Source organism: Tripterygium wilfordii, chromosome 15 (genome assembly GCF_013401445.1).
Source record: "Tripterygium wilfordii isolate XIE 37 chromosome 15, ASM1340144v1, whole genome shotgun sequence".
Taxonomy (NCBI): Eukaryota; Viridiplantae; Streptophyta; class Magnoliopsida; order Celastrales; family Celastraceae; genus Tripterygium; species Tripterygium wilfordii.
Window position 1 is genome coordinate 1,114,206 of NC_052246.1, and position 13,233 is coordinate 1,127,438.

General features: G+C 35.9%; 2 protein-coding genes and 1 long non-coding RNA gene across 6 annotated transcripts; all 3 read left to right on the forward strand.

Annotated features, from left to right (window-relative positions):
* The first annotated feature begins 2,917 nt into the window (after positions 1-2,917).
* On the forward strand, positions 2,918-6,719 carry LOC120017187 (ninja-family protein Os03g0419100-like). Of its 4 annotated transcripts, none has more exons than XM_038870319.1 (4): positions 2,918-3,162; positions 3,379-3,972; positions 5,895-5,969; positions 6,056-6,719. In XM_038870319.1, the coding sequence occupies exons 2-4, from the start codon at positions 3,405-3,407 to the stop codon at positions 6,526-6,528; spliced, it is 1,116 nt and encodes a 371-aa protein (XP_038726247.1). In that variant the 5' UTR covers positions 2,918-3,162; positions 3,379-3,404; the 3' UTR covers positions 6,529-6,719. The 4 variants fall into 4 exon arrangements, with proteins under 4 accessions (XP_038726247.1, XP_038726249.1, XP_038726248.1 ...); XM_038870321.1 differs by having other exon boundaries at positions 5,895-5,951; XM_038870320.1 differs by having other exon boundaries at positions 3,382-3,972.
* Positions 6,720-7,694: 975 nt separating this feature from the next.
* LOC120017189 lies at positions 7,695-9,747 on the forward strand. Its single transcript, XR_005472106.1, has 2 exons — positions 7,695-8,007; positions 9,427-9,747. It is a non-coding gene; the product is annotated as an uncharacterized LOC120017189 (long non-coding RNA).
* Positions 9,748-12,110: 2,363 nt separating this feature from the next.
* On the forward strand, positions 12,111-13,079 carry LOC120016751. Its single transcript, XM_038869658.1, has one exon. It carries the CDS (start codon positions 12,111-12,113, stop codon positions 13,077-13,079), a length of 969 nt encoding a protein of 322 aa, XP_038725586.1.
* Positions 13,080-13,233: the final 154 nt, after the last annotated feature.

Consider the following 13,233-nt stretch of genomic DNA (forward strand, 5'->3'; position numbering starts at 1 on the left):
CTCCTTAAAATAAGTTGGAGGTTATTCCTTTTTTATGTCACTTAAAATTTTGATGCTTCAGTATGTCAGCATGGATGGCTTGTGAACTTTCTTTCATTTGCAGGGAGAAATGGCTCATAAGATATTGCGAATTTTCTTGGAAAATAGTGATTCTACAACTGATTTGCTGGAAGAACCTTCTTGCTCTATTTTGCCTCAGGTGCATTTACTTGTTCAGTATTAGTTTTTTGCCTAGGGTAGATGAGTGACATTAATAAAAAATGACATGTAGCCCATCTGTTTGGTAGCCCATGGGAGGAGTAAAATACACTTTTGGCCACTGACAGATGACCCCTGTTACAACTTAGTCCCACACTTTCCATTTGTTTCACTTTGGCCACTCATGTTACACCAGTGTTCCACGGGCATAATTTTTGTGAAATCGGTCAGTCAACATGCTGACATGGCATAAAAAGTCAAAAAAAAATTAATTTTTAACTGATATTTTGCATAGGTGGAATTGTAGTGTAAATTTTATTTTTGTAAAATATGCATGGATGTAACCTCTAATCTTTCTTATTTCTTCTCCCATGAGCAACATCACCGCCTCCAATGGCAACTTCGTCGTTCAACCACCATTTCAGACGATCAACCTACCAAAAAGCTTCCCGGAATCTTCACCATCAAAACCCAACCTAACCCAACCATTTATTTGAAATAAGGCCCGATTCGACCACATGAGTCACCTCCGTCGTTGACCACCACCATTAATCAACTCCCCGACAAGAGGCCAACCATTCCCAACCATTTATGTGTACTGATATACTGATGGAATGCATACTGAAATTTTGGTATGATCACCCCAGTTATTTTGGATCATTATGATACAAATTTATTATGTTAGGGGCTTTTTTGTTACATTGTTGATAAGTTCTAATAGTTTTACTTGTTATTTCCAAATGTCAATTTGTTAACCTGTCTGGATTTTCTTTTTAAAAAATTATAAAAAATATCCACCTATGTAAAAGTTGGTTAAAAAACGGTTAGTTTGACTTTTTTTGTGACAGGTCAGTAGTTTGACTAACTGGATTTACAAAAAATCTGTTCGTGAAACACATGTAAAATGAGTGGGCAAAGTGAAACAAATGGAACACGAGGGATTGAGTTGTAACAGGGGTTATATATCAGTGGCCAAAAGTATACTTTCCTCATAAACCCAACAAGTTTATTTAGTCCATTGATTTAATTTCCACTCTTTTATCCCATAATTTATTGTTTTAATATAGATTTCATTGTTTTTTAAAGAAATGTTTAGAATTCATTGTTTTAATTCTGAATTCATTTTTTTTTTGAAAAAAATAATGAAATTAAGAAATTCCATTAAAAAAAACAATAGAATTAAAATTTACTCGATAAAACTCATCCATAAAAAATCTTGTTAGAAAGAGTTTTATGCGTTGATTCTAAATATGTAATTTTTTTAAAAGTTTAACATGTATTTTGAATATTAAAACGTTTTAAAATTTCGTTTAAGAGACTTGGGCTCTCATAACTGTCACTATATGAATTACCTAGCATTATTGGACATTAATACAAATTATGACTCCTATCATTATTCTACCATTACTAGCCAACTTGTCATTTTCCCTTTTTGGTAGGAGAAAAGGCATGTGACACGTGGATTTTCTGCAACAGAAAAATGGTGACGTGGCCATCTTCTTTAAGACGAAACAAAACGTGAAAGTGCAAGTTGCAGAGATTGAGATTTGACTGCCGAAGTCCCAATCAAAAAAATCCCATCCGCCTTTCCTCTTCTTCAATTCCCTCGCCGCAAAGACTCTTGGCAACTTTCCCCTGTCCACGTGGAATCTGTTTGCAATGCAACGTCAGCATGTCATACCCATTTCAACACGTGTCCATATGTACAGTAAGATTTTGAGTATGAGTGATTCACATGAATTATGTTGCCAAATGTTTAAAAAACTGCTTTTAATTAATACATAGAGACATAAACATGCAACTCCTTCATTGATGTTCAACAACACTTGTTACCATAAGCCCCTTACTTATCCAACAATGCCAACATTTGTACATGAGAAAGCTCTTGACTACATTTTCAACAACTTCTTACATTTGTCAAATTTGGCTGGAAAATATTACAAATGTTACTTTCGCTTGAATTGGTTCCTGAACCACCTAGCCTAACATATCATTCGAACACTTGAATAGATGTAAATCTTGAATTGTTAGAATAACTTTTGATTCACATAGATAACCAACTATTCTATTGTGAGATAATTATTTTGTTGTTTTGGTAACAAGTAACACTTGTAAAGAAGATAAAACCATTGAATTCCCAATGGTTTAAAATGTAATTTTGCACTTGGTATCTGAAACAATTTGACCAAATTACTCTCTGCTTTTGAGTCTTAGAGTGTATTTGGATTGAGGGATTTGGAGGAGAAGGAAGGGAAGTGAAATAGAGATTTCTTCTAATTCTCTTGTTTTGATAGTTTATAAAAAAATTATGAAAGAGATTTGAAAGAAAGATTTCATTAAATTTTTATCAAAATTCTTACTCCCCCAAAATAGAGTCATTTGAAGGAAATGGATTATTAATTAAGTTATTTATAAGTTAAATACTTATTTTATTTTTATATATAAAAACAAAGATAAATTAGTAAATTAAATAAAATTTATTTTCTTCCTTTTTTATCCATCCAAACATGGAAGAAGGGAAAAATATCCCCTTCCCCTCCCCTCCCTTATCTCCCCCTCTTCTCCCTTCTCTTCCCTTCCCTTCTCCCAAATCCTTCAATCCAAATTCACTCTTAAAGAAATAGTTCAGTAGGCGGAGAACCGGAGACGAAGAGGAAGTGCTGCAACTTGCGAGAATGACAGGGAAAAAAAAAAAAAAAAAAACGCACGCACTGGGGGAGAGAGAGAGGGAGAGAGTGAGTGTGGTGTAACCATACGTGACATGTTGAACCAGAACACTCTCATCCTGTCTGTCTCGAACCACGTGGCCTTGTTGAGGTGTGTTGTCATCAATAAACAGGCAATGCCACAGCTCTTCTGTTGCACTAAAAAGCCTTCTCATTTCCCCTTCAAATCTCTCAACCACATTGGCTTCCTTCAAGGGTTTCTTGCAGTTGTTGCTGCTGGGATCAATCACAAAGCTCTGTAAGAGTTCTCTCCGTCTTCTATCTCTTTTTCTTGTGTTTACTCTTTCACATGCTCATTTTCACAAACATTTTATATGCATTTCTTTAGTTTGTCTGAATTTTGTATGTATGTGTGTATGTATCAGTAAATCTTTAATCAAATGTCAGTCTTGCACTCTTGCTAGATTGTAACATGATTGAATGTGTTATGCTGATTTTGGGTTCTTGAACACAGAAGCACATAAAAAGATAACAACTTTGATGGGGGAAGTGAACCAAGACATCAAGCCTGTTACCTCAGAAACCGCTGATGAGTATTCAAAGAACCTTTTGAATAGCTTTTCAGTGAAACCTGAAAAAACCCAACTCTCAATGAACCAAGAAAGCCTCAAACATTCAAACCTCAATCTTGGACTTTCTTTGGGTGGGATTTATGATGAGGACTTGGAAGAAAAGCCTCTTGCCCGATCATCCTCAGTCGCTGGATTGATAAAAAAAGAATCCGTTGAACTGAGTGTCGTGCCCTCCTTGGAGAGGTCACGATCAATGCCAGTAATGGGAGAGCAGCAGGACCATGGAAAGGCAATAAACGTAGTAGAGGGAATGGAGATCGATGCCAAGAATGGGTTGGAGAAGCAGAGGAGCCCCAGCAACAATGTTGGGAAAAAAAGAGCTCTCAAGCAAACTGTGGAGGTGGTGATGCCGTCATCACCATCAAAAACCGCGGCATGGGCAGTAACCTCTGCCGTGAAGAATCCTGCATTACATCGCGCTTTGGCTATAATCAAGGCAGGAGAAGCATGCATGGCCCAAAAAAGGCTAACCCCGGGTATGGTCTTCTCTGAATTGGATTTATATCGATGATTTTAGTTGATTTCTTATTATAGTTCTTATCATGTTGCAGTATATTTACTTGCATTTACATTTGAGCTGTTTTCTATTAAAAAAATTGAACTTTTTGATCATAAATGGTTGTTCCTGGAGTGTTCAAATAAGGGAATAGATAAATGATGCATGTAAATGAAGTTAGAGAACAGTACTTCTAGGATCATTGTTTTGAAATTAATGCTAAGGTAGAAGTCTTTTTTGGTAGAAACATAGTGAGAAATATATTATGTGAGATATATTTTACGAATTTTCAGTAAAATTTTAGGTTTGTGATTTTCTTGTTAACGAAATATGATAAGATGTAGTAGGAGATTTGTAAATGGGTAATGGTCCTCTTACGTGACTTTTGCATGGAAAGGTACTCTAAGAATCGGTTCTTTTGTCGTGAACTAAGTGTACAATAATGAGGAAATCAAATCTCAATTTCATTCGCATACCGACAATGAAGCGAGATTATGAATCCGACCACGTATCGACAAATTGAATTTAGAAAACTAAGAATAAGGATCCAACCGTGTACCGACAAAAGAAGGTATATAATTAGTTTTGCTTACGCAGAATATGGAACCGTCAACGTGTTGGCTGAAATAAACGAAATCTTTTTATCCAGTCTTAAATTGTAATTCTAAACGTTTCGCCAATAACGTGCATTATAAGCTTTGAGCTTAAAGCCTTAAACCTAATAATAAATTTACTATGCACGAATTTTTTTTTGTCGTATTTTTGGCAAAATTGAACTGAACACTGCTTTAAGAATGTATGCATCTGTGTTGTGCATAAAGAATTAGTTCTGCATATTATCTTCGATGATTTCATTATTTACAGTTACTTCCTTCAATAGTTAAAGTTGAAAACCCTACCAACTATAATATTGATTTATAAGGAGAAATGTTTTTTGAACTTTGTGGAGCTTGCCTTATGCCAAAACTTTCATGTTTTTTTTAGTCTTGCTTCTCCTCTTGGTTCTAGAAGTAGCATGCTCACACACACTCTCTCTCTTTCTTATGCTTCAATATATGAAGTACTTTCTATTTACGTGACATTAGACATTATCTGTCACCCGAGACTTGAGAACTGAGTAAACGATCAGTAGTACCAAATTTAGCATCATACGCAACGTGCTTGAATTGTGGTATTTTGGCATTTTGAGGGCCAAAATACCTCAATTTCGGACTGTATTATACTTTTCCTTTATGCTTATCTGTTTTCCGTATTAATCAGGACTATTGAGTGATAAATATGTGCTTCCAAGTAGATATTAGGTTCTTTAATTTAAAGATTTCTGCTAAATGATCGAGTGAGTTTTCGTTTTTGTCTTCCAAAATTTGTTCATTTAGATGTTGTATTAAGCTTTCTGATGTGTTTTTACACGCCTTGTGAAAATCGCCCCATGTTAGTTGTTCTATTGTGGCAACAGGTAAGTGCCATTAAAGTTAATACTTTTGATAGAGACTGTTGTGGTTGCGAAGACTTCATATCTTTTGTGGCTTGAGAAAATTTAGCAACTATTCCATGTGATTTTTCTAGAATATTAGACTGAGTTTTCCTTAAGAGGAAAACTTTCTATATGAGAAAATCATAATTTTTCGTCAAGCTTCTTCTTTTCCATGTAAAAATCTAGGCAGAGATCTGCTACCATACATGCACGAATGCATTTCTAAGCTTTCCTTATTCTTTCTTTTCTTTACAAATTTGTAAGATATTTAATAATAGCCTAATCTAGCTCTCATTTAAAATGATGAACAATTGGCTTGTAATTTAGAACCCACTTACCTTTTTTTTTGTTAGAAGAACTCACTTGCTTAATGTTGAAGAGGGTTGTTTTCAATGTAATGCTTGAAAACAATTTGCAGCTCATTTCAGGTAGTCAGAAGAGGGAGCTGTTGCAAACCGTGTCCGCTATTGAAGCATTTGTGCATTGTTGGCTTGCCTTGACTTGTATCCCTTATGTTTTGATTTCAATTTGGTTCTTTCACCCTTTTACTTAGAGCTATTAAAGGTTGATTACTTGGAACTCCATACAGGGCTGGAAGCTCGACGTGCAGCAGAGAATACTAGGAAGTCTCCAGAAATTCCTGCTGTTAAAGGTATCGGCAGTTCTAAGACATCCTCTGCTGCTAAGGAAGGTAGCAATTCCCAGGAATTGCCTAAGCAAGAGGACGTGAAACCAAAAGTCACTTCCGATGATGGAAAATTTGTCAAGCCTGCTGACCGTAAGCCCGAAAATGGATCAGAAAGGGCGAGACTTTCTAATGGCATTGCTGAAGATGAAGCGATGGAAATGATGAGAAAGATGCCTACTGTGACCACTACTGGAGATGGCCCTAATGGAAGGAGAATTGAAGGGTTTCTCTACAATTACTTGAAAGGTGAAGTCACTATAGTGTGTATCTGCCATGGCCGCTTCCTCTCGCCAGAGGAATTCATCAGGCATGCTGGGGGCGTGGACGTCTCGAACCCAACTAGGCGCATCAAAATATGCCCTTCCAATTTTTAGGGCAAAAACTAAGACAATGGTGGTGGCTTTAGTCACCCCCTCTCAAGTGGTAAAGTTTTTCCTTTTTCTGTTGTTGGGCAGAAAGAAACTCAAGCGAAGCTACTTAGTTCTTTCCTTTGTTTAATTTTCGTTTGGAAAACTCTTGAAAGTACTACTATCTTTGTTTGGTTGCAAGGAAACTCTTGAAAGTACTATCTTTGTTTAATCCCTCCAAGTTTGCTTTCTATTGTGCAGATCAAAATTCAAAGATAGTGATTATAGTAATCTACAAACCAATTTAAAGTTCATATTTTTTGGTTCTACATTGCCATCTGGTACTGTGGAATCATCAACTAAACTGACACCAACTTTTGTCTTTATTTTTTTTACATAAGCATATTTGTATATAACTGTGCATATATAGTTTTTGTTATATTAAAAATGACATACATTTTGCTATATATTTATACAGTTTAGGTAATCTTTAGATGTTCGAGTGAAAGGGGAGAAAGTCTCTTTAGTACTCTTCTTCAATGTGAGATCTTCCGAATGTGGTTGCTAAATTTATGAGCCAGAAAGCGTTATTGTTGTTTATGAAAAGAAAAATTCAAGAATGATAAGCTGAGAAGCACTGATAAATGCATCAAAATAGAATGTCTCTAAGGATAAGAGAGAATAATTAATCAAAACTGAGGATAAGAACTTACACAACGACTGCCACAGTTATAAGACTAGCATGTATGTATGGATGATCTTAGCATTTCAAGAAAGGATGGTTTTTCATATGGAGAGCTTGTTGTTATGCAGAAGCTCTCAAGAACAGAGTCGGCAACAAGTTAAGAAAAGCAAGATACCTATTTACGCTGAGAGGCATTGCCGGTCGGTTTTGGCCCCGGAGTTTTGTTAGTGTTTGGGGTTTGTGGTTGTGACTGTTGATTTGGCTCTGAGGATACTTTAGGGGACTGTTGACTGTGCCTGAGAGTGAGACTGCTGTTTTCTTTCGCTTTTCATTTCCGGCTTTCAATGAATCACTTTTACTTGCATGCCCTTTCTTTGTAATAAAAAAAAGAGAGAGTAATTGTATTATTAGGCTGGTGGGTCGGCCTGGGCCAAAAAAAGTGACTGGACTACAATTCTGGCCCAGTAAGTCCAGGGACTCCCTTCGTCACGATCAAATCCATCTGCTGTGCGGACCCGGAATACAGGTACGCCATACCAAACGCCCTAGTACCGGGTTCCCAGCCCCGCCACGATTGAGCGCAAGGCCATTGTCCCCACTTCCGACCCCGAGCACGTCTACGACATCAAATATTTCTCTCGGGACCAGCGTCGCAATTGTCCTCCAATCAAACTCACCGTTTTGGAGAAGGCTGATGTGGAGAAGATGATGAAGGAGACGACTTTCGATGTCACCAATTTCCCCTGTTTATTTGACCGCCAAGGTCGAGGCGGACTACAATGCCATCGGTGGCGGCTACCAGAGGTGGAATCCTTCGTGAGGTATTTTTTTTTTATTTGTCCTTTTGGTTTCGGTGTGGGTTTGATCAGGGAATCGGGTAGGTATATGTTGATTGGTTGGGATGATTGAATATTAGGTGACTAGTTCGTTTTGATTCTAGTATTGCGTTTTGGTGGAAAAGTTTTGTGTTTGCACTATTTCACAATTTAATGGAAGTTTTTGGGTCGTGTCCTTTGTTAGTGGATTTCTTGGACATAACTGCTTACTTTCCTAATTTTGAGGGTTAAATTTGAGGATTTCGCTGTTTCAATATGTGCATTTTTGTGGTTAATCACTTATCAGGGATTCGAGCTACAGTATGCTTATTTTGGGGGTTCAGGAAGGGATATTTTTGAATTTTTTTTGTTGCTGCTGCTGGACTATGGGCATTAAATTGAATAGTTGTAGGATTGGAAATGGTCGTAATTGAGAATAGAATTTTCTTTTGAGTTCCTGCATTTGTTATGTCAGTCTTTAGTTGGTTTATTGATAGTTGCTTTATTTCTTTAAAGCATACTCCTTTGACATGGGGTTTCATTGGGGCGTCATGCAGTTATCTTAACTAATGGGGAAACAATAAGTCTTGACTAAATAATAAAGAAACTAAAATCAAAGACATAAGGCTGCAAATAAATATGGAGAATCTCTCCTTATTGAGCTGTTAATTGGCAGTAATTGCTATGCATGCATCATTCTTCTTCTCTGCCGCTAGTTTAAGAATCTATAGGAGATTATTCTACTTGGACGACCATGGATATTTGGTTTCATAATCTAAAGTTTTGGTTTTCTGCAGATTGTAATTTTAATGTTTGTAACTTCCTAGGACTAGAAGTGGTTAATCTTACCTCATCTTGATGGACTTAGGAGACATCCACTTGGTGCCCATCTCTAATAAATCTTTTTTTGGATCCAAAAAGGAAATGATACTGGCTCAAAATTACATCTTGCAAGCGCTGCCCAGGTTTAGTTTTGTAGGATTACATAGGCCTATGTGCTCTACATGTCATTGAGTGAGGTTATCACCACTCACCACTCTGTTTCTCAGTTTATGTCCTTTTGCTACACTCTAGGGTTGAAACATCACCACTGTGTTCATCAGTTTCACACCATTTTTTTTGCTTCTTCTGCTATGCAATGCCATCGGTGGGATGGCCACTCTTAGTCTCTTTTCATAACCTTTGGTTTAATGATCACCCTTCTTCTGTTACTGGTTAACTTCCAGACCACATTTAGACTGTATCATTGCTCTTCACTTGTCGTAAGCCTTTTATATGGTGGCTCCATTTGCACGTATTTTTCCTCGAAAATTTAAGGAACAGAATTATGTAGCTCTATCTGTGTAACTTTTTGTCTATTTATTGTTAAATGCTTTAGGTTCTGCAGATGCTACTAATGAGTTCAATATTTTTTGAGCTTGTCAGGTTCATGGCTATTTAACGAGTCGAGATTCCCCGTCTGCTGTTAAATCTTTTTGCTGTGCTCATCATCTATTCAGCACTTGATCCAAAGTGTGTTGTCGTTGAAGGATTTTTGTTGTTTTTTTGATTAAAAATTTTCTAATTATATTGGAACGTGTGATTAATATTAATCATCTCAATGTACTGACAAATCTTTTTAGTTAGAATGTCACCAAATATAGAGGATGGACCCTCAACCAATGGAGATCTTTTTGTATTACTTCACAAGTAACACAATTATTTTGATTCTAATGAATGGGGGATCACTCAAGTTTGCTAAAGTCATCAAAAGATGTAATTTTTTTGGATTAATTTGATTGATGGATCCTCATACCTAATTTTGGATGTGATTTAGTGTCGGTCATATATAATTTTTATGGTAATTAGCTACAATAAGGCAGTCCATCTTTGTACTAAATATTGTACTTTATTTATCTATCAAAGATTTCCTTGTTTAGATAGCATTCATGGAGAATGAAGAAGAAACTTGTCCCATGTCTACGAAATAGTATTCTTGTTTTGTGGTCTTGCTGGTTATGGATTTATACTATTTGTGACTTAACAAGTAAAGTAAGATGATTAAGCAATGTTGGTTAGTGGGACGATTCAAGTATCCAGAGAATTTGCTCATAGCCAAAAATACATAATTACCTCTACAGGGAATATATATATATATTTATATATATTGATCATTTGATCTATTAACCAAATATCCTTTAGAATGAGATTTTTTGAAGATGGAGATTGTAAGTTGACATAATCCATAGTGATCACTATATTGTAACTAACATAATCAAAAAAACTTGTTGACTAATAATCTGAGATAAACATTGATTCTTTTGTACAATTGGTACTTAGCGATAGCGTAGTTGGTTATCTCTTCAAACTTAGGGTCTATGATGCTCGAGGTTGGGAGTTTGAATCAACTAGTTGAGATATTTCTTTGTGGAATTTTGGTTCCATGGGGTTGTCTCACTTCTGGGTCTCTATTCGTATGAGCTTCTGTCTAATCTTACATGTCGTCAACATTGTGCAAATTGTTCTGGCGGTTCAAGGTTTACGCCCACTGAACTTTCCGAATGACATGTTACATTGGTTGGTTCATCGGTTAAAAAAGAAGAATATATATAGTATCATTTATAGAACAAATGTTTCAAGCTGTTCCGGTGGTTAGGTTAACCAAAAAAAAATATGTGTGTATATATATACTTGTATTCTTATATGTGTGTGTGTGTGAGAGAGAGAGTTGGGAGGTCACCAAATATGAAGATTGACCCTCTACCAATGGAATCAATGTGACTCTTTTTTATATGTTTTATTGAAAACTTAAAAGGCAAGTTGTATACTAATTCCAAATCATGTTGGGGAAAGCCAACTCCCCCCAACCCACAAGACTTCCCACCAACTACATCATATATATATATATATATGCCACCATCACCATCACCATCACCATCATCCCACACAAGTCAAGATTTATATATGCATATCACACAAATAATAATATTATGATAATATAATATATATTTTTAAAATAACAATAATACAAACAAAATTAGAACTTGAATTTGAAGTGATTAATTGTTATACAAAAAACGACTCTCTAAAATTACCATTTTTTCCCTCACAATTAGGGTTTATGTTTGTTCATTTATAATCATAATAATTGTAAGCTTGGTTAGGGTTTGATTTTATGTTACTTCACTATATATTATATCATATAATAAAGATGTGGATTAAAGTGATTGATGGGTCCACCATTTTCAATTATCCTGGATATGATATGGTGTGGGTCACAATTTATGGTTAATTTCACTTTTCATTACAATAAAATTTTGGATTGTAATAAGATTTATTAGTTTATTTGTATTATTAAGTATTTCCTTTTTGCCTTTTGTGGTTATTATTGAAATTCTCTTGGAAGCTAAGACTTCATATAGTGCCCATGTGAAACAAGTCCAATTATGGAATTTATCAATTACTATTATACTATTGCTTGCCAAGCAAATTACATTGGGTCCACCGACCACATACAATTATGCCTCATTTTAATTATTATTTCCTTTTTTTTAATATATTCTTTAGGCCTTCGTTTTATTTGTTCTATTTTGGACTTCTATTATGAAATGCCTAATTTACAACCCATTACTAATCCAAAAAGAAAATTTGTGAAATAAACAATGTGACACTTAAATTCCAAGATTTTAAAGTATGTATTTCCTTTAGTCAATTAGGGGTGATTCCAGGGCCGACCCTAATCTTTTTGGTCGATCTAAGTATTTGAGAAGTTAAGCTTAACCAAAGATATTTAATTACACGCAAAAAAAAAAAAAAAACTTATATTTTGACTATACTTTAAAGGTTGATTATTGTTTCATATGAAACATTGTTCACCAAACAACAATAAAAGAGAAGATAAGTTAAGCCAACTAATTCTTTGGAGATAAAAAGGACATGACTATAAATATTAAAATAGAGTCCAAACTCCATTAAAAAACACTTGTTTGAAAGAAGGGAAAAAAAAAGTGCTCTTCAAACAATGCACTGTTTGTTAGAGTTTTAGGTGTTGGCTAACTTTCAAACTCTCTTCATTGTTCATCTTCATAAGCAACATTTCTTGAAACCCATTTCATGCTTTTGAAGAAGCCATGGAAGGGGCAAGAAAGATCATGAGAAGATCAGTCTACAATTTCCTTCAAAACTATCAAAACTTCACCACCATTGCTGCTCTATTGGCTTTTCCTTTCTCTGCCTCAGTCTTGCTCTCACAATCCTTTCTTGTTCCTTCATCTTCTTTTACAATCCACAATAGGCTAAGAGCTCTGTTTGAGGCTGCAGGTCTGCCTGAATCTTCTCAACCCTTCAAAACTCTAACTCTCAAGCTATCTCAAACAATCTCTTCTTCAATCTTTACCCTCCCTTTTAGTCTCACTTTCTTTATTATGTCAAAAGCATATGTAATTCACAGTCTCAATCAACATAAATCAACTTTGCTTCTCTACAAACCTCTCTTTGTTACTTATTTATGCAACTTGTTTATAGTCCTCTCCGCGAATGCAACCGCATTGTCGATCTTCTTCTTGGGGTTCAATCTTGTTCAAGAAACTTTGGTTTATTCTCCCAATTGGGTGCTCATATTGTCTGCTACGGCGGCTGTAATCTATTCGGTGATTCTCGCGAACGTGGTGGTGGTTTGTAACTTGGCATTGGTTTTGTCAGGCGAAGGGTGCAGAGGATGGATTGCAATTCTCAAAGCTTTGGTATTGATGAGAGGGAGGACTTCAACAGCACTTTCTCTTGCACTTCCTGTGAATATTGTTCTTGCAGGGATTGAGGCTTTGTTTCAATACCGGATAGTGAGACGGGGTGATAGAAGTTATGGAGATTCCTGCACTACTCCTGCTATGGCCATGGAGGGAATGTTGATTGCTTATTTGTACTCAATCTTTGTGGTTCTTGATACTGTTGTCAATCTAATGTTCTTCAGGAGCTGTGTGAGGGTGGTGGACCAAGAAGATATGAACTCTTGCAGGATTGGTGCTGTAGAGGAGGAGGAGGAGGAGGAGGAGCAGAGTTATGGTGTTATAAGCTTCAAATCAGTGGAGGAGTTTCCATGAATGAACAAATCAATAGGTGATCTTGAGATTTTCTTTTACTCTAAATACATCAAAGTCTACTTCTTACAGATTTGCTTTTGTTAATTGAGGGGAAACCTCAGGAGAAGCAAAAAAGAGACAATTTCTCTTCTACAAACTCCATCTTCATCTTCTT

What these genes read in the sequence shown, in the direction of transcription:
- LOC120016751 (XM_038869658.1), top strand. Translation starts at nt 12,111, where the DNA reads ATGGAAGGGGCAAGAAAGATCATGAGAAGATCAGTCTACAATTTCCTT.
- LOC120017187 (XM_038870319.1), top strand. Translation starts at nt 3,405, where the DNA reads ATGGGGGAAGTGAACCAAGACATCAAGCCTGTTACCTCAGAAACCGCT. An exon ending in CCAAAAAAGGCTAACCCCGG is followed by an intron (nt 3,973 to 5,894) that starts GTATGGTCTTCT and finishes AGCTCATTTCAG; the next exon opens with GTAGTCAGAAGAGGGAGCTG. An exon ending in TTGTTGGCTTGCCTTGACTT is followed by an intron (nt 5,970 to 6,055) that starts GTATCCCTTATG and finishes AACTCCATACAG; the next exon opens with GGCTGGAAGCTCGACGTGCA.